Raw genomic sequence first — 21,709 nt, 5'->3', positions numbered from 1 at the left:
TGTTTCTTCCTACATCCCAGATTCAGTGTATTTAAACCCACACTCGCGTAGGAGTCTCGTTGTGTTAGTGTCTTCAGACAGAGGCTTTTCCAGCTGTTATTACCGTGAATAATGACTCTTCTGTTTTCATTTTTCTATTTGTTTGTTTTTAATCATTAATCAATCATTTATACAGCAAAACATACATAAAAGTATGGCTGGGCGATATGACGATATGTATCGTTTGGACGATAGAAATGTCCATCGTTTCATATGAGGCTCTATCGTTTACGCCACCATAAGCTGCTTTACTGCAGTATTTTACGTCAAGATGCGCTTTACGGCAATATGTAAACAAACATGGAGGAAGACTGTAGCAGACATGTTTTAGAGGATAATTCTCTAAAAGATGAGCAGCCAACCCAAACTGATGAACTTGTTCCTAAAAGAGGGAAATTTCTGTCTGGATGCGGTTTGGATATGAGAAGACTGACGTGGAACCAACAACAGACTAGCTCACAATCCCAACAACGGACTCAGACACAACTAACTCATTTTATCACCTGCAGGAATCAGGATAAAGAATACAGAATAAAGAATAGAGTCAATGAGTAAAAGCAGCGTCAAGTGGAGTGAAAGCTCATGATAAACTCCAGACCAAACGCTGCAGCAGGTATTTATTTACCTGTGGAACGTCATACGGCCATAGTTCCCCCAGATGGAAGGAGATCACTGCTGCTGTTGCCTAGCAACATCTGATACAAAACTGATGACTGACACAACATTTTATATGGTTATGTATATCGTTATGGGGATATAAAATGAGCTATATTGTGATATAAGATGTTGGTATATCGCCCAGCCAGACATAAAAGTATTACTTTATTACGCTTCGCTGTTGGATTATCCCTTAATTAGGCGGCATAGTGGTTAGCACACAGCTTTACAGCAAGAGAAGGTTTCTGGTTCGAGCCCCGACTCGGGGGAGGTTTGTTCCATGGTCTTTTTGTGAGGAGTTTGCATTTTTTTGTGCGTGCATGGGTTCTCTCCGGGTTCTCTGGCTTCCCCCCACCTTCCAAAGACATGAATGTTAGGATAACTTCGTTGATCAAAGAAGGTTGTGTTGCCCTGCGACGGACTGGCGACCTCTCCAGGGTGTACCCTTGCTAAGATAGGCTCCAGCTTCGACATGACCTTGAGTTGGATAAAGCAGTAAATAAGTGAATAAAATCGCCTTAAAGACACGTGTTTTGGACATCTCCCTCATGAAAGATAAAAGTCACGTTTGCTTTGCACATGTGCAGATGTAAATAGCCTGAATGAATCACATATCCGGGTCTGAATGCTTGGAGATGACCATGGTGTTGGGAAAATGTGTTTCCGTTTGACTTGTATGATATACTTCTATACCGTCACCTCGACTTTGTAGCGATATTTGAGACGTTTTTTTTAAATGTAGGTGTTTCCATTAGGGGTTTTTAGTGCGACATATGTTTTTGTGCAGGTCGAGCTGTGATGAAAACACGACCTGTGAAGTCTAAACCGTAAAGAGCACGTTTGGACGTAGATGGCGGTGATTATTGAGTCAGAGTTTATACTGGGAGGCTGTTGGGTTGTTTGTGTATGTAAAGTGTGTCTGAGTCGAAGCAGCTGGCAGTCTGTCCTTTAGATGAAGCTACTACATATTTATAAGAGCAGACAGATGCAGCCCTTCCTCCTCCTCCTCCTCCTCCTCCTCCTCCTCAGTCTGTCTGGCCATTCATGCTTTCCTCTGCTGTGTGGGAGGAAGACGCTGAGGCATCAACAAATAGTTTTTTTGCCATTGTGACGTAGAATTTGGCAAATATTCAGGAGGCTTTGTTTTCTCCCTGAAAGCCCGGAGCTAATGTGGGAGGACGTGGCGCGCTGCTTTACTACCCTCTGCAGCTTTATTACTCTGCCTCCCAGTAAGAGTTCCCAACCAAACTCATGTTTGATCTCCAGTTTGGAGAGCTAGGACCGAAGACCAGAGCTGGTCTGAGTCCTGGTGCCGAGCTTTGTTTCCAGCTGGACCTGCAGTGGGAAACAGTTCAGAAGGGCAAATAGCAGCCCCTCTAGAAGGGGGGGAGGAAGGGTTTCCCAACACACACACACACACACACACACACCACATCTGGTGTGGACAAAGGGTTGGCCATAAAGGAGCTGACTAGGTGGATGGGGGTTGGATGGACTGGGGGAAGGGGGGGTCGTGACCTATGGAAATAATGGGGGGCTCAAAGGTAGCAGGAGGGGAAATTAACTTGCTCTCACACACATAAAAAGGTCTTAGAAGTGGAGTGGGGGCAGGGTAGCGTCAACATGTGCAGTTTATTTTTATGAATAATCATTATTTATGTGTAATCTGTTCCGGTTGCTCTTCTTGAGAATAAAACTCTTTCTATACAACTTGATTAAAAAAAAAGTTTAGCTGTTGATGAAAATGTCCGATAATGAGTCCAAACCTTTATGTCACTTAAAACATACATATACATTTGTTTCCGTGTAATTTGACAGCACCAGCATGTCTTTAGAAGTTGGGATGGGGGCAATTAAGGTCTGGAAAAGTAAGTGTTACTCAAAAGAAAATGTTAATTATGTAAAATTTTTAAGGAGTCAGCACCAAAACTTGGATCATTTACCTGATTTCTGGACTTCTCAGATCGTCTAAGTGCACTTTCTTTATCAGATAACAACTCGATTTCTCACCAGTAGTCTGATGTCTTTGTGCATGCAGACTTGTATGTCAGATTCATTCAGCTTTTTTTTATCTCGCACAAAAGCAGCACCATCACAATGTGAGCAGAAGACAAAATAAAGAATGGCGTGTAGCAGCGGTGAGAACTGATGGTATCAGCAAAGCAAAACATTCACATGTAGTTTATGCAGCAGCTTATTTCCTCCCACATCTGCAGTGAACGTTACCACCTCGGGCTTCCACATGAGCAGCGTGGCGAAGGCTGAAATCCACACAATAAAGCTCCATCATGTGTGAAGAGGATCCAGAAACACGCCGTCTTCTCTGGACCAAAGCTCATTTAAAATGTTCTGAGTGGAAACCTGGATGAAGATGTGGAATAGTTTGTGGACAGCATGGACGGCGTGTCCTGCAGACTAAAGAGGAGAGGGAGCATCCAGCTTGTTATCAGCCTGCATCTCTGATGGGATGGGGTTGCATTAGTGCCGATGGCGTGGGCAGCTTCCACATCTGGGAAGCTCCATCAATGCTGAAACATCTGCTCCCATCCAGACAACGTCTCTTTCAGGGAAGACCTTGCAGGTTCCACCATGCTGGACCACATCCTGATGGTGGAACAGGAGAACTGGTCTGCTGCTGGAGTTGCCTCGGCCAGGCTCCGTAATCAGCTCCCACGTTCCACGAAAGTATGTTGGGAGTAAAATATTAGTTTATGCATTGACAGATTATGGCGTCATCTTTGTTTTTTTTAAAAACTTTCCCAGTATTTTTGTTTCCCAGAGCCGTGACTAATAATTACTTTCCTCTTAATGCATCATTGTTTTTGAGCCAATGATGTTGAAATCTGCCTGGAGCCAGTTGCTTAGAAATGGCTGCAGATTTATTTCTGGTTCTGGCACCATTAATATCAGCTCCTGTTGTCAGGCGCTGGCTTCCCGGCCTGCTTCCTGCGCTGGGTTGTGTTCCAGTTTGCACGTAAACAGTACTCTGCACAGCCGAGCAGCTGTGGCCCAGGTAGTGGGCTAGTCGTCCTCCAAGAGGAAAGTCAGTAATGTGATACTAACACGTACATGCTCCGAAGTGTCCTTTAACAAGACCGTGAATTCCATTCGTCCTGATGTGAGCGTGTATAATGAATAGGAAGTACATGTCGGTCCAGAAAAATCTCCTGTTTCTCTACAGCAGCTGAAAAACCAACATGGTCGTGTGGTATTTAACAGCCCTTTCAGCTGGAAATTATACCCAACAAGTCATAACACGAGTCATTACGAAGGACAATACGTGAATAGATTCTTAAAATTTCACATAACAAAGAATCAAGTACTTCAAAGTTTCTGTAACATTGACTGGATTCAGCTTTTCAGAAAAGCTGCTTCTGCTTCCTGCTTTGGATACAAAGGGGATCCGTGCAGGTAAAGCAGAGAATAAGGTCTCATCTGTTGCCGTGGCAACAACTTTGTGCTCCTTAAGTGCTTATCACAACTTAAAGTGTTTATGAAAGTAAGTATTTCTTTGGTAAAGCTTTGGAAGATACATAATTAAAGCAGGTGTAGAAATTAATGATTGAATTAGATGAATGTCGTTACCTTCGCCTTTAGCCTTTCAGCCTAAAGTCAGAATGGCGACGGTTATATGATGTTTTTTAATTCAGTTTTTATAAGTCAGAATTAACGTATTCTCCTACGATTTTGTATGGAAATAATGAATGTTTACATGAAACGCGTACTTACTTACTTCCTCTTTATAGCGGCGGGTTGGGAAGGGTCCTGATTGGACAGAGGGAGCACGTGACGTATGACGTATACTGAAAGTAAACAAAGTTGGCTCCCTGCTTCTCGTCTTTTCAGTCGTAACTTGTAAAAACTACATAATAAGAACCAGTTTCACCGCTATTTTTATTATAAATGTGAAGTAGCAGCTCAACACGAGCATACTACTTCACTTTCTGCAGCAACTGAGAAGAAGAAGAAAGATAGACCACCGAACACGGGAGGCAAAACAACGCGCGTCATCGGGACAGGACAAGGTAACGAGCATGCTCAGAACGACCAGAATGAACTTAGAGCGGAATGAAGGTTTACATGACAGAGGAATTAAATAGTTCGGGATTAAAATGCGAATAAACCAGACACTTACATCGGAATTAAGTTTAATTCCCAATCAACATTTGCATTAGGAATTATGTGTTTACATGGTCATTTTTCATCAGTTTAAAGTGGAATTAACTTTTATTCGGAATTAAAACTCCCATGTTAATGTAGCAAATATAACCATTTCTTTACCTCCACCTGGTCCTTGTTGCACGCTGGAAAATCACATCCACCTTACATGTAACCCCACCTTAACAGAGACGGGTTTGTCATTTTTTTAACCCCTAAAACTCCAGCCGGTCTCTCCGAGCGTTGTCACTTACATCATCAGTGGGTCAGGAACGGTAGTGTGAACCTCTAAGTTGTGATAGTTATCTTAATACTGAGGTGAGTTACAGTAGCTGCCGAGGCATTTATTTCCTTTCCAGGTTTACAGTCCCATCTAAAAATGTAGATTTCATTCAGAGCACATTCACATCAGCCTTTTTGATCCGAATCCGAGTCCGTTTGCTTGGAAAGCCCGCTTCGTTTGGGGAAATGTGAACGCACCAAACAAATTTTGATTCGGACCAAAGGAGCGGACCCGGTCCAGTCTCTGTCTGTTTTAGCCGTACCAAATACAGGAAGCGGACCACAAAAAAAGTTCCTTCCTGCATTTGACTTAGCATTGCATTGTGGGTAAATACATAGCGATGGCGTCAAGGGTCCTCTGCCTCGTCTGGTGTTCATACTGCGTCCATTGTTGCAGTGGATTTCTGCAGGATACTGGCATAAGACACAATAAAAACCCAAAACAGCCATAGTTTCATGCTTTGTTTAATTTGCAACTTCTTCACGTGGGTCTTGTCCTCTCTTCTGCTAAATACTACTGCAGCGCCACCTCTGGTGGGAATGGGGGTATATTATTCTAATGGTTTGGTTTGTTTGACCAACGTGCAGCATGAACACGATCTCGGTCCGCATGGATACACCCCCCTACAACTGAGCCGAGTCCCCAATCGGACCGAGTCTAGCGGACTGTCCTGATGTGAATGCAGCCTTAGAGGCGTGAGACGGGGATCTGCACTCGACTCACTTCTCTTTTTTTCTTCTTTTCAGAGTATATTGTTAACAAAAAGTGTAAATATGTAAATAGTTTCTGTTGTGTGTTTGTTTCAATGCCAATGTTTTTTATCCCGAAGGCAGGACTTATAATAATGTGCAGATGAGAAAAGGCTTAGTCACTGTTGGTGTTATTTCTACAAAGTACTGTTGGTAATAAAAATCAGATTTCTCCTTCTGGTTGCTCTGTATGCTGCTGGATCCGTTGTTACATTCATTTTACATTATTTTAGCCTCATATTCTGACAGCTGAGGCTGGAAAGAATAATGTCTGACGGCTGACTGGGAATAAAAAGATCTGCTGGTTTATATTTTAGAAAAAAAGACAGTTTGTCTTTTTCTTTTTCTTAGTAATTCTGTCTTGAGCACATTTGAATCAGATGGTTGTAGCTGATATGTAAAGCAGGTATTGATTCGAGCCTTGTCCTGCCCTCTGCGCCGAGTCGATGCATTAGATTAGCCGTTATAGCATCTTTTCATTTGCGCTGCCTCTGGGGACTTCCTGTCAGAGCCAATCACAGCAATGAATCGCTCATTTCCTTCACTCTTTCAAACCCACTCTTCTTTTTCCAAACAGCATTAAAGGAGTGACCCTTTGGGCCCTGATCGGGTTATCCAGAAAGGAAGAGGAATTACAGATGTTCAGTGGTGACATATCTACAGATATCATCTGCAGCGCTCCGGCCCGACATGCGAGCTTTCGTCAGGGCATCAGGTTTAGTGGGATTATGAATAAAAGAGAGTTTTAATGTATGGCGCGGGTTTTATATACTGGTACAATCCACCCACACACTTCCCCCTTTCAAGGTGGAGTATGTAAGATTTTCAATATTTTCAAAATAAATTAACTAATAAAATAACTACAATCATAATTAGATAGTTTTTTGAAATGGAGGTTTCAGTCTGTTCATATTTGATGTGTTATTAAATTACAAGTTTATTTAATGACAAAAAGCAATTTTTTTTTTTACTGGTAGGCAAACATTTAAGAAGGGTCTTTGTCATTAATTAAACTTGTAATTTAATAACACATCAAATATGGACAGACTGGAACCTACATGTTTAAAAAACTATCTAATTATGATTAGTTATTTTTTAGTTAATTTATTTTGAAAATATTGAAAATCTTACATAATCCACCTTTAACGTTCTCAACGCACACAAGCATACAAGTATGCCTTTTTAAAAATAGAGCAGGAGCAAAACTGAGTTTGGTTGTGCTTTATTTAAGTATTGATTACAAAGTACTAACATTTTTAAATCATCAATCAATCATCAATAGGCGCGGGCATGGTAAAACACACGGATAAAACAAGCATACAAGTGTGCGTTTTTAAAAATAGACCGGGACCAAAACTGAGTTTGGTCCTTACATTTGTTTTTTACCGTTAATCGTCATCAATCCCACCCATCAAAGTCCTCATCCTCTGTTTCTGAGTGGAACAGCTGTGCTAAATCTCCAGCAATCTCCAGCTGATGGCCTTCAGTTTAAACTGTGCGTCATAGGCGTGTCTTTTTGCCATTTTCAGGGTTGTTAAAACAAAGATGTTCAGCATAACGCACATACCCGTTATTTTATATACAATCAATGCCCACTCTTCCCCCTTTAACGTTGTCATGGTGATCTCTACTACGTCCGATAACAACAACAACACACACACACACAGGGCGTGCTGCACATTTTGAAGAAAATCTAAGACTTTTATGTGTGCCTTATGGTCGTGGAAATATGGTAGTTTATTTCCAACAAATGAAATAAGAAATGAAAAATATATGTACATACCTATACATACATATGTACATACACAGATATATACATACTAATGAAGAAAATAATAATATTATTAATATTAATAACAATAATAATGTTTCCTTATCAATTCAATAATTAAATAAACTTGTGTGATAAAAGGAGTGGGAAGAAGTGTACACTTATTTAGTATTCCCACTCCTTTCTACGCATCTAGTTTTTTATTCTGTTGCGTCACAACATACTTATTCAATTTACTATTTATATTTACATTCACATATTCACACACACACATTTCCATTTACCTCCATTCAGATAAACACATCCACACAGATAGACTACATACATACATGTACTTACAGCCATATTTATAAAATATTACATAAATATCCATCTACTTAGAATATTCTTTATATAATTTTTTTTCATTTTTATTCCTCATCCATGTACTTTTCCAAAATTAAGTTTTTGTACCACTTTTTGCATATATTTATGTTTCTGCTTTGCTTTAACTCTTCATCCAGCTTGTTCCACAAAGTCCCCCCATAGCTTGATATGCATACTTCTCATTGTTTTTTTTGTTTTCTAAACTATAGCTTTCCCCTTAGATTATAATTATAATTTCCTTCTGTTTCTGTGAACATTCTCTGAATATTACATGCGTTAACGACAACGTAAGGAGTGAACTCAGCTTGTTGCCCCTGCAGCTGCACGTGAAGATGTTCCTGCCCAGAAACAACGTCTATTCTTGTCCTTTTGCTTTGCAGCGACCAGCTTCTTGCTTTCCAGCCTGGAAGCGATTCAGAACAGGTTGGGATTGAAAGTTTTACAATGTCTTTTTATAATGAAATGATTACTCAGTCTGGCATATTTTTGCATAATTACACTCTGCCTAATTGCACCTCATCCAGCTGAAAATGTCAGTCTGCATTAAATATATGAGATAAATAGTGAAGTTCATTATTTGCTGGAGTGCTGATGTATCCAGGAAACAGATGAATAATTCACAGCTGCTTGTCAAATAAAGATGAAAACATCATGACTAGAGTTCCACAAATCCCTTTATTTCCCATCATCCTCAGCCGATTGCTGAGACAGGCTGCTGCTTTTATTATTTTACTTCTTCCTCGTCTTCTTTTTTTATTATCGTTCTTCTCCTTTGTCTTGTTCCTTTGTCTCCTCCCACGTCTGCGTCACCTTCCTCTTCTTTTTCTGTTCTTTCTTCTTCTTGTTTATAGCGATCCGTCTTGCGACGCTTCCTGTCAGCTGACTGAGATGGTCGACACCGTTTTTAACAACACCTTCCGGATCCATCTGTGGTTTTAATGATGTAAAGCGACGCCAGACTGGTTGAGTAAAGGCAGAAACCTGTTCAGACTGGTCAGATTTCGTGATGAACCTGGCCTGAGCGGCTCATGGCTCAGTTTGTCTGACTGTTGATCCATGCTGTGTTTGTTTTGACTGACTGTCTGCCATCTTTCTCAGAAGCAGCGTGCATGAATCACCCACTTCCTGTTTCACCACGCTGTCATATCACACACTTTGTAGCAGCTGACGAGTCCAACAATCTGATCTACATGTGCTTTTTTCAGACTTGTGAACCAACAATTGTCTTTTTTTCTGAGCTAAACCAGGCTGCAGAAGACTTTTTAATCCCAGTTTCCTGAACAGACTCACTAATTGCATCTTAAGTAAAATAATGCAACAATAGCAACATAAAGACCAACCACTACAGGTACACAGCAGAAACTATTTACATATTTACATTTCCAGTTTTAGGGTCCGATAAAATCCATTTTATTTTTTTTTCCCAAATTCCATTTTATTTTTTCCTAAATTATGTTTTTTCCATTTTAATTTTTGGGAATTCCATTTTTTCCATTATATTTTTTGGGAATCCCCCTTTGTTTTTGTTTTTTTAATTTTTATTACTTTTTACTCCTTTTTTACTTTCAAAAACATTGTTTGTTTTTTATTTGAATACCTATAATGTACACAAATTAAATAAAAATGTACTTTAAATTTATTGAGGTGACAGACAAGACAAGTCCTCAACACAGTATATTAAAGTGCATCAAAAACACACACTAAGTTATGGAGTTTTATGGTTTGAGAAACTGTTGAGCAGCTGCTCAGTCAGTGGAAGCGGCTTGTTGTGCCACCAGATTTCTTTGCCTCCATGCAGTTTTCTCCAGACAACTCTGTGAATGCGGAAAGTACAGGGCCTTATTTTATGCTGTTTTTATCTACTATTCTGACCAAACCAACTCCAGCTCAGCTGCTTTTTGCCACCATTTACATCAAAGACATCTCGTCTTTGTTCCATCCACACAGGATTCTTCTTTTTCTTTTCTCTTGCTGATCTTTGGTGGCTTCTGATTGGACTTTTTTCACCAGAAGTGGCTTCATCTTCATTTTCAGGTCTTAATAGAGGTTTCTTAGCAACACAGTTGTAATTCTGATCTGTTTCTGATGAAATTGTGATAAATAATGGTGTTATCATGGATCACTGTGGATTTACCACATAGTCTAAAAAAAAACAAAAAACAAACGCTGCATTTTTTGGCTCGATCGTAAACTTCCTGAACGGGAAATAAATGTCTGGAAAACTTCCTCAGATCACCTAAAGGGTCAGATATCCATCACAATTTAATAGGGCTGTGACGATACGCTTTTGTCCCAATTCAATTCGATTCTGATTTTTTTTGGTGCCGATTCTCACAATTCTTCGATATTGCTGTAAATAATAATAAATAAAATAAATGTATAAAACTTTTTTTTTTGTTTGATTTCAATGAGGAAAAAACCACACAGTAGCCAGACCATCATTCTGCTGCGATAACGCCCAATAAGACAAGTTAAAGGATCAATAAAAATGACAAAAATTTTATAATGGACTATTTTTATATAGTTGGGAAAAAAATCTATTTTAAAATTGTGAAGCCAAAAAATCCTGATTTTTTTCCACCCCTACAAGTCACACACACGCTCTCCTGAGACACTGGTGGTGATGGAAGAGATGGAACTCGGGTGGGATCTGCTGGAGGTGAAAGGTTAAACAACTAAACTAGTTTTCTCTACTGGGTCAGCAGCAACGTATTCTCTTTTCCCAGTATAAAAAGCAACACATTATCTTTTGTTCAATTTAAATCCAGTGGATGTCCTTAAATCCCGGCTGGTGGAGCGCCTCATTTATTTTCCCAGACATGTGAGACATGGCGGGTTACAAGCGAGCGGCGTATTTGTGTGTTTGGCCAACAGACAGAAGTTATGTGAATGATCCAGTCGGGACTGAGTCAGAGCAGACTGGTGTCAGCTGGTTTTTATTTAGCCATGTCTGCTCTGTGGCTGTTTGATGTTTTTATCATAGCAACACGCTTAGACTGTAGCTGCTTTAATTCTACCTCCCTCAGGTAGTCTGCTGTTTGACTTTTTACTGCATCTCTGAAGAAATGGGACGTTGATGCCGTTTTTTCTTCACCGTTCATGAAGCATGACCGTAACATAAGGAAAGTGCTGCTCTGGTGTCCATTTCCTCTCCTGAAAGCTTCTGTGTTTGTTATGCTCAGACCTTCACTACTGTCGCTCCTGAACTCTCAATAATTCAGAGGTCTTACCTTGAGGTGCGTTATGTTGACTTGGCCAGCTACACATGATGTGTTTCTGAGCTGCATATGATACCAGAGACTGGTTGTCTGAGCGCCCTGCGCTGGGGGCAAGGACGCTGTTCAGAGAGAGGAGCCTGGACCTGTTTTATTCATAACTCCATAACAACGCCGCAGGGAATGCGAAGTACACCTCCTTCCATTAAACACATTCCTGACTGCTGCTGTCTGATCTGCTGGCTGCAGGTGATTACAGATGTCCTGACCTCCACTTTGTTTCTCACACTGAATAACAGGTGTAGACGCTTCATTTATATGAGGTTAGCCCTTCGCAGACAGCGTTGCTTGTTCCGTATACGAGGTTAGCCCAACTGGCAACCTCTGGCGGTTAAAAGTGAAGCGGATACGGAAGAGCATAAAACTGCAGTTCCCCCTTCATCCACTAGGGGCTCCAAAACAGAGCAAATCCCCATAGACTCTCATGTTAAAAAGACCAACTTCACGGCAGAAATAAACATGTTTACAGCCTGGTTCAAAAATCCATTTTAGGTTTAATAGGTCAGGTTTACTTTCATGATAACTGTGGGAGGAGTGAATTTTTTTCTAAGTCGCCTATTCAAAGTAATTTAATCTCAAAGTTGGGCATATTTAGGGGTGTGTCCTTTTGATTGACAGGTATCCTGCTTCAAGTATGAAGATTGTAGAACAACCATGGTTTTTAGCCGGTTAACAACGTGACTTAGCTTTAGCCCACTTACCTCCTTTAGCTGGTTAGCTCCTGTTATCTCCGGGTTAGCTTTTAGCTACAGAAAGCTCGGAGTTTGCTCGATGTCAATCATCCACCATGACGCTCACAGCCCCCCTCTCAGCTCCATCTCTTTGCCCATATTTGTATTTTCCTGGCGAGACGACACGCATGCCTCTGCCAAGATGGCGATGGTAGGAACCGCCCACCGAGCTTCAATTCAGCTCTTCAGAAACCTATGGGTGATGTCACAGAGGCTCCGCCCATCTCTTTATATACAGTCTATGGGTTAGCCCTTCGCAGACAGCGTTGCGTGTCGTCCTCAAAGACATAGGCTAGTTCTTAGATACTTTGGACATGTTTACAAGTCAGTCCTTCTTTCTACGTGAATTCTTCTTTTAAATCTTTTCAAAGGCAGAAATTCGCGATCGGTTGAGAATTTTTTTCTCCACACATTGAGCACGTGCACAAACACGTTGGCTGCACCAATGTATCACATTTTCCTCATGCATTAGGTAGTAACAATACATGCAACAGCTTCACAAATACAAATTTGTAGATTTACTTTGGTTGAGATTCTAGTATTTGTTTTACAAATTATAATAAAAGAAATATAATCGTTAGAGTACTTGATTACTCGTAAAAATAATCGACAGAGTACCCAATTCCAAAAGTACTCGCTAGTTGCAGCTCTAGTTGCATGTTACGTATACGAGGTTACCATTTGTAGACAACGTTGCATGTTCCGTATACGACGTTAACCATTCGCAGACAACACTTGCAACAAAATATTCATCATAGTCGACAAAACTACCAACAATAGAGGCTGCATGTTTAAAAAAAAAAATAGAAAGACGGTAAAGACTCAACTTTCAGACCTTAAAACTCGACGTCCTGGACTTGTTTGACACAGTGGCATCTATCATGTGTATTTCTGGAGCCGCTAATGCCCAGCAGCGTCCAGAGACTTAGAAACCAACACTATACAACTTTTACATCCGCGACGTCGCGTGATGACACAGCTTCACGCTAGAAAACACATTAAGCACGCATCATCGCGATTCAGCAAAGGATTGCAAGAAGATTATAAGAGAGAAATACACAAAACGAGTCATTGTACGATCGTCTTTTACTAGCTGAGAGAGCTAACAGGTCAGGTAGGATGCAAGATGGAGGCTGAATTAGCTGTCGATAGGGGGGCGTGTGATGGGGAGAATGGCGTAGTGTGGCTTTAATGGTTGAATATCCATAAACATGCCATGTATTTAACATGAACCCATTCCTGAACCAGTCACACCTGTAACCGTGTGACTGGTTCAGGGAAGGGCTAGCCATTCTGCGCGGTCTGTAATATCGCTCTAAAAGCCTCCACACAGGCGTCACAAATTTCTTCCTGGCTGACTTGATTCCTCAATGAAATGCATGGTTTAAACGTCTGCTGCGTAGATAATAACAAACTGTGTCTCTGACAAACAAACTCGTTTATTCAAGAGTTTATATTTAATCTCAGTAAATCACATTAACAGCAGTCCATCATCTTTCCTTTTTCTTCGTCATAATCAGCATCACAAGCAGAATAACTTCATTTATCAGTGATTCTCTTAAACCAACATCTCAGTGCTGCGCTGCTGTCAGAGCCTAATTGAATGAAGAAGGTAATCAGATTACAGGCTGCTGCTGAGACTTAACTCCAACAGCCTGAAATCTTCCTCATATTCAGTGTCTGTAGTCGTCTTCATGATGAAGAGGCTGAAATCATCAGCTGGTGCCCGTCTGTCCGTCAAACAGAGGAGCTAATCTGAATGATCAGCTGTTCTGGCTTCTCATCTTTTCTGCAACTGTGTGAAAACGGGGCTGGAAATGACTCAGCACTCGTGTAAAGTACGACTGGAGTGATGTGTCATGTTTCCTGCTTGTTTCTGCTCTGCTTTAACTGTTGCTGTGTGTCTCTCCGGCAGGTTTAAGCGTTTGTGTCAAGTAAAAGTATAAAGAGTTTCAGATCTAACCCTCTCCTCCTCTTCCTCCAGCCCTCCAGTGTCACTGTGACCAGTGCCAAGGCAACTCCAGCTGCACCACAGATGGCGTCTGCATCATTGTGGTCCAGAAGACGCGTAGCCAGCTGATCACCACGCAACGCCAGTGCGTACGAGACAGTTCCCTGATTCCCCGAGACAGACCCTTCATCTGTGCCTCTTCTACCAAAGCTGGGGAGGGCCTCCATCCTTTCTGTTGCTCTGAGGACTTCTGCAACGAAAATGTAGACCCCACCGCCATACCAGGTAACCCCACCCCCCAACTGATACACACACACTTTTCACTTCGCCCCAGCCGAGAATCTACCAGCAACCACAATGCTAACCACTATTCCACCAGCCTGATTTGTCATTTTAATGCAAATTTAAAATATTGATTTTGTTTCATCCATTAAACGCAAGATATCACTTGATTAGGACTACCCTCGAGTACAGAGTCATCATCTTCATCAGCTCCAACTTCTAGTGCCAAGTTGTCTTCTTCCCGTTCCACCTCATCACCATGAGAATCTCCCGTTGCACCTCATCACCATGAGAATCTCCCGTTCCACCTCATCATGATGAGAATCTCCCGTTCCACCTCATCATGATGAGAAACTCCCGTTCCACCTCATCATGATGAGAATCTCCCGTTCCACCTCATCATGATGAGAATCTCCCGTTCCACCTCATCATGATGAGAAACTCCCGTTCCACCTCATCATGATGAGAAACTCCCGTTCCACCTCATCACCATGAGAATCTCCCGTTCCACCTCATCACCATGAGAATCTCCCGTTCCACCTCATCATGATGAGAATCTCCCGTTCCACCACATCATGATGAGAATCTCCCGTTCCACCTCATTATGATGAGAATCTCCCGTTGCACCTCATCATGATGAGAATCACCCGTTCCACCTCATCACCATGAGAATCTTCCGTTCCACCACATCATGATGAGAATCTCCCGTTCCACCTCATCATGATGAGAAACTCCCGTTCCACCTCATCATGATGAGAAACTCGCGTTCCACCTCATCACCATGAGAATCTCCCGTTCCACCACATCATGATGAGAATCTCCCGTTCCACCTCATCACCATGAGAATCTCCCGTTCCACCACATCATGATGAGAATCTCCCGTTCCACCTCATTATGATGAGAATCTCCCGTTGCACCTCATCACCATGAGAATCTCCCGTTCCACCACATCATGATGAGAATCTCCCGTTCCACCTCATCACCATGAGAATCTCCCGTTCCACCTCATTATGATGAGAATCTCCCGTTGCACCTCATCATGATGAGAATCTCCCGTTCCACCTCATCATGATGAGAATCTCCCGTTTAACCTCATCATGATGAGAAACTCCCGTTCCACCTCATCATTGTGAGAATCTCTCGTTCCACCTCATCATGATGAGAAACTCCCGTTCCACCTCATCATGATGAGAATCTCCCGTTCCACCTCATCATGATGAGAAACTCCTGTTCCACCTCATGCTGAGAATCTCCTGTTCCACCTCATCATTATGAGAATCTCTCGTTCCACCTCATCATTATGAGAATCTCTCGTTCCACCTCATCATGATGAGAATCTCCCGTTCCACCTCATCATGATGAGAAACTCCCGTTCCACCTCATGATGAGAATCTCCCGTTCCACCTCATGATGAGAATCTCCCGTTCCACCTCATCATTATGAGAGTCTCTCGTTCCACCTCATCATGATGAGAATCTCCCGTTCCACCTCATCACCATGAGAATCTCCCGTTCCACCTCATCACCATGAGAATCTCCCGTTCCACCACATCACCATGAGAATCCCCCGTTCCACCTTATCACCATGAGAATCCCCCGTTCCACCTTATCACCATGAGAATCCCCCGTTCCACCTTATCACCTTGAGAATCCCCCGTTCCACCACATCACCATGAGAATCTCCCGTTCCACCTCATCACCATGAGAATCTCCCGTTCCACCTCATTATGATGAGAATCTCCCGTTCCACCTCATTATGATGAGAATCTCTCATTCCACCTCATCAACATGAGAATCTCCCGTTTCACCTCATCACCATGAGAATCCCCCGTTCCACCTCATCACCATGGGAATCCCCCGTTCCACCTCATCATGATGAGAATCTCCCGTTTCACCACATCATGATGAGAATCTCCCGTTCCACTTCATCATGATGAGAATCTCTCGTTCCACCTCATGATGATGAGAATCTCCCGTTCCACCTCATGATGATGAGAATCTCCCGTTCCACCTCATCATGATGAGAATCTCCCGTTCCACCTCATGATGATGAGAATCTCTCGTTCCACCTCATCATGATGAAAATCTCCCGTTCCACCTCATCATGATGGAAATCTCCCGTTGCACCTCATCATGATGAGAATCTCCCGTTCCACCTCATCATGATGAGAATCTCCCGTTCCACCTCATGATGATGAGAATCTCCCGTTCCACCTCATCATGATGAGAATCTCCCGTTCCACCTCATCATGATGAGAATCTTCCGTTCCACCTCATCATGATGAAAATCTCCCGTTGCACCTCATCACCATGAGAATCTCCCGTTGCACCTCATCACCATGAGAATCTCCCGTTCCACCACATCATGATGAGAATCTCCCGTTCCACCTCATCACCATGAGAATCTCCCGTTTAACCTCATCATGAGAAACTCCTGTTCCACCTCATCATTATGAGAATCTCTCGTTCCACCTCATCATGATGAGAATCTCCCGTTCCACCTCATCATTATGAGAATCTCTCGTTCCACCACATCATGAAGAGAATCTCCCGTTCCACCACATCATGATGAGAATCTCCCGTTCCACCTCATCATGATGAGAATGTCCCGTTCCACCTCATCATGATGAGAATCTCTCGTTCCACCTCATCATGATGAGAATCTCCCGTTCCACCTCATCATGATGAGAATCTCCCGTTCCACCTCATCATTATGAGAATCTCTCATTCCACCACATCATGATGAGAATCTCCCGTTCCACCACATCATGATGAGAATCTCCCGTTCCACCTCATCATGATGAGAATCTACCATTCCACCTCATCACCATGAGAATGTCCCGTTCCACCTCATCATGATGAGAATGTCCCGTTCCACCTCATCATTATGAGAATCTCCCGTTCCACTTCATCATTATGAGAATCTCTCGTTCCACCACATCATGAAGAGAATCTCCAGTTCCACCACATCCCAAAGCCTCAGCTGACCAGACACCTGACCCTGGGTAGGAAAACTGGAGCACCCTCCTGGATCCTGGTCTGGGGGAGGTATTCACCACCCTGGGGTTAGGTGCCATTTGAACTGGATGGTGGAGGTGAAGGTTGGAGCCTTGATGGTTTGTTGAAATTACCTCTGATTTCCTGTTAATTTCCAAACTTTTCAAGTTTAACTTTAACTTTGCCATTGAAGGATTGTGGGAAGTTTCCAGTAATTCGTGCCTGCTGTATGCATCTTGCCCTGCAGTATGTCCTGCCCGCTAGAGTTCATGCTGGAGTTGCTGCAGGCAACGCAACGTGCTGAACGGCCATCAACCTGCAGACTCCAGGTCATTCCTCTCCTGGGCCTGTGATGTAATGGATCGGAGTCTGCCACCAAACCTATTTTATGTTTTCTGTTTATAAACACTGCATTGTCTCACATTAATGAATCCATTTGGCAGCTAAAGAACAGTTTATCTTGTTTCCATAATAATGAAGAAAAATTTGCATCTTCGTGACTAGAAGCAGAAAACGTTCAGACCTGTCCCGGTTCTCTTCCCCTACCCTCCAGCTCTTCACAAACATGTAACAGTGTGTGGTTTATAATCAGCTCTTTCCTCTATGTCTTGCAGACCCCCCACCAAACCCTCCTCTCCTGGGGCCCGTAGCCCTCGCCGCCGTCATTGCTTGCCCAGTATGCGTGCTCTGCCTGTTGCTGGTTTTGGCCTTCTACATTTGCCACAACCACAGAGGACTGGCAGCTGGGGGTGCTGGAGCCCACCACCACCGTGTGCCCAACGAGGAGGACCCCTCCATGGACCACCCTTTTATTACTGTTGGAACAACCCTAAAGGACCTCATCTACGACATGACCACCTCAGGATCTGGATCAGGTACGCTTTCCAGTGGTTGTTCATGAAATAATGTTAATAATTAATGTTGATCCTTCACACCTTATGAAACCAGAAGAAACTGGTTTAGTTTTGGGGGAGGGGCTTGTGTCAGTCATCGTGATTTTATTATAGATTATTGATGCGTCTTTTTTTCCCATGTGATCTCTTGGCTACGACTACTTTCTGAGCGGAAACAGTCTTTTTCATAATTATTTCTGACAACCAACGAAGAAGAAAACTGGTTCATCTATTGGTTAATGCAGGACACATGCATATGTGTGTTTGGTCTGGGGTTAATCTGATTTCTATCTGAACTCTTACTGAGTTCTTCTACGTCCAACTTCAGGTTGTTTCTCTCTGCTGTCGTCCTAAACCCAGGTACGTTTACATGGTTACCCACATTTCCCACATGGTTTTCTCCACTTCCTGTCTCTGGTCTCATTGAAGCTAACCGAGCGCTACGTTTGTTGATGGACCAGAGTTCACTGGCTTCCCACCTCCTCAAAACCAGCTGGTTTATTCCAGCAAATGAATCCGTCCACAGAAGCTGCAGTTCTTCCACATGCTGGTTTATAATGCACAGCATACTGGTCAGATTTCCTACAAGCGAGTTAACATGTAGACATTGATGCAGTTGTTTACCAGCTTTACCAGTGAAAACCACCCCCACCACGCTGTTGGCACCTCCAAACCTCGGTGGGTACTATGACATCCAGACTGTTCCAGACTCTGCGCTCAGATTGCTCTTTGCTTTTACTCATCATGGAGGTTTGTTGTGTGAGTCAGCTGATATGAGGTTGCGCTGACAGGGGGAGGGTGAGGCTCTGTTTACACCACAACACTGAGACAGAAGAACAGAAAAGTTTTGTTGCATTCTGGCCTCTTGTTTACACGGGTAAGTTTGAATGTTTCAAAATAAATTAGTCGTGAGCTGTTAAGCATAAACTTAATATTCAACTGGTTCAGGAGTCACTCTTTTGCCTTACTAAAGGACATTATGTTGGGACTGACTGGGAATCGGGGACATTTATATGATGCAGATGAAGACAGTGGGGTAAAACATACTGGAACCAGTAAAAAGAGCTACGTCAACTGGAAGCACAGATGGTGGGCGGGACAGAAATAATCCTGACTAATCGACAAAATTATTTACAGATTGGTTGACTATTAAAATAATTGTTAGTTTCAGCCCTAAAGTTCACGATGATCCATAATAACACCTTTACTGATCACTTTGTCCTCATACAAAAGATCACTATTACCACGACCCCTGCTCAGACCTGGAAATGATGATGAAGCTGCTTCCTGTCAAGCTTTCCACCAATCAGAGAGCTTAAATTGACGTTCGTGTCTAAACAGGAGCCGCCAACGGGCAACAAGTGAGCAGAAAGTTCTGTTTGGAGTTGGTATGGTCCAGATGGACCAGTTTCCTGTTCTTACTGACAGGAGGGAACCCGGAGTGTCTTCTGCTGCTGGAGACCATCTGCTTCCAGGCTGGATGTGTTGTGTGTTCAGAGATGATGTTCTGGTTGAAACCAGTGCTTACTGGGCTTCCTGTTGTCTTTCTATCATCTCCAACCAGTCTGTCCATCTCCTCTGACCTCTGTTTCACGCTGAAGGTCCATCTGGTCATACTGCCCTGCGATCAGATGGATCTTTAAATAAAACCACATTAAAGCGCCGTGCAGGTCACCGAGTCAGATTCTGCTTTTAGAGCCGAGAAGAAGAGTTTGGTTTCCTCCAGGATGTCCATCTTTCCTGGCGCCCGACACCACGCTGAAAGCTGAGGCTGTACGAGCAGCCGTGAGGACGGATGGCTCAGCTTCTCACCCTCCTCTTCCTCCTCTGTTCCTCCTCGTCAGTCTGTTCTGCAGCAGATGCTGTGGCGGGAAGGTCCATTTCCAGCAGACATGAAAACCTGGTGAGACTGTTGGTGTAGGCATCTCTCCTTCACCCCCCCACAGGAAGGAGGCTTTCCCTGCAGCTCTGCAGCTGCTGCCCTGCTTGCTTCTTCCTGCCTGGAGGTCTGTTAACGTGCCTCTGATCAGGGTATTTAGACTTCACAGATGTGTGATAATGACCTCCTCTCTCACAGGAGGTGGAGTGGAGCCTCAGGAGTCCTTTTAGGAGACACTTTGAAATGTTTGTCCTTCTCACATCTTCTCCCTGACATTCCTCCATGTGGCGGCCGAGTCCTTCCGCTGGCGTTTTAGTGGCGCTGGTCATCGGTACCTTATTAGTGGTAATTCTGCAGGGCAGGAATGTTTCACGATGAACCACGATGGCTGTCAGCTGGGGATGTTACAATATGCTTTGTCCCGATGCGATTCGATTCAGATTGTTTGGCTGCTGATTCGATTTAGATTGCGATTCTCAAAATTCTTCAATACTGATCATTTTTGTCGATTAAAAACAACAAAGAAATTTATAAAACTTCTTTTTACTTGATTTCCGTTTGGAGAAAACAACACAGTAGCCAGACCATCATTCTGCTGCTATAATGCCCAGGAAAACAAGTAAAAAGATCAATAAAACCAATAAAAATGACAAAAATTTTATAGTGGATTAATTTTATTTGATTGGAAAAAATTTTTTTTTTTAAAAAAATTTGTAAAACAAAAAAATCCAGATTTGCGATTTCTCAGTTCGATTTTCCCGACGCTACTGTCAGCTTTACACACAGAGGATTCAGTCTGAAAGATGTTGTAATGAAGTATTTCTACTTTTCCTTTAATAAAAACCGTTATTACAGGTCATGTCAGGGTTATTGATCATTAATCCTAACCCTCCCCTCCACCCTGCTGTTACATCACTTCTTCACTGGTCCAGGTTAAAGATCTATTGATCGGCTCCAGACTATGTAGAAGGGATTGACAAAGCTCTTCGCGTTGACTCTCAGCGGGCTTTAAATCTCAGGCGCTTCCACACCGGTGCTGTTTGGTCCGCTTTAAACCAGCCATGAACCGGGAGGTCGGGTGAGGTTTTAGGCTGGAATAACGAGGAGTGGGATGGATACCCCTTTACTGTGGTGTTTGATGACCTGGTCCAGGTTCCTGCTGTGGGATAGTAACAACAACGCTCCATCACATGGTGCAGAACCACCAGCAGGATCTTTGGTTGCTATGGTCCACCTCCTGGTGGACCATCATCATCCCGCCTGACCTCAACCCTGCTGAGAACCCTACAAGGAGGGTGGGGGGGCCAGTAGACCTCCAAACAGCAACTTTAAGAGGAGATTCTGGTCTCTTCAGTGATTGTCAGAAACTATCCCTGAACTTCCTGGTTTAATGATGAGAGAGTTGTTATGGCGATGTCAGTCAAGGTTTCCATGGTAACAATGAACTGTATCTGGAAACGTAATGATTCCCAGAGTAATAAGACATCATTTACGTACGTTCGTGTATGCAGAATGATCAGGAAGGGATTGGAAAAACATTCTGTTTTCATATTTGATTGTTTTATTCAGTAAAATAAAAATTAGTCAATAGAAAAATTTAAACAAATGATAAAAGATGGGATAATTAAAAGTTATGAGGCAAATATTGATTGAAATGAATGTATATTGTGTATTATGAT

The 21,709-nt window shown here is 42.7% G+C and overlaps 1 protein-coding gene across 1 annotated transcript in view; it reads left to right on the top strand.

The window, feature by feature from the left end:
* tgfbr1b (transforming growth factor, beta receptor 1 b) overlaps positions 1-21,709 on the top strand; it is a 52,336-nt gene that overhangs the window by 9,433 nt on the left and 21,194 nt on the right. The window contains exons 2-3 of the mRNA XM_079259404.1: positions 14,014-14,265; positions 17,873-18,133. Of these exons, the coding sequence (XP_079115530.1) occupies positions 14,014-14,265; positions 17,873-18,133 (513 nt within the window). The remainder of the gene's footprint in view (positions 1-14,013; positions 14,266-17,872; positions 18,134-21,709) is intronic.

The sequence above is a fragment of the Telmatherina bonti genome, assembly GCF_933228915.1.
Source record: "Telmatherina bonti genome assembly, chromosome: 20".
NCBI classification, from domain to species: Eukaryota; Metazoa; Chordata; class Actinopteri; order Atheriniformes; family Telmatherinidae; genus Telmatherina; species Telmatherina bonti.
This window is presented reverse-complemented; position numbering and strand designations above follow the sequence as displayed.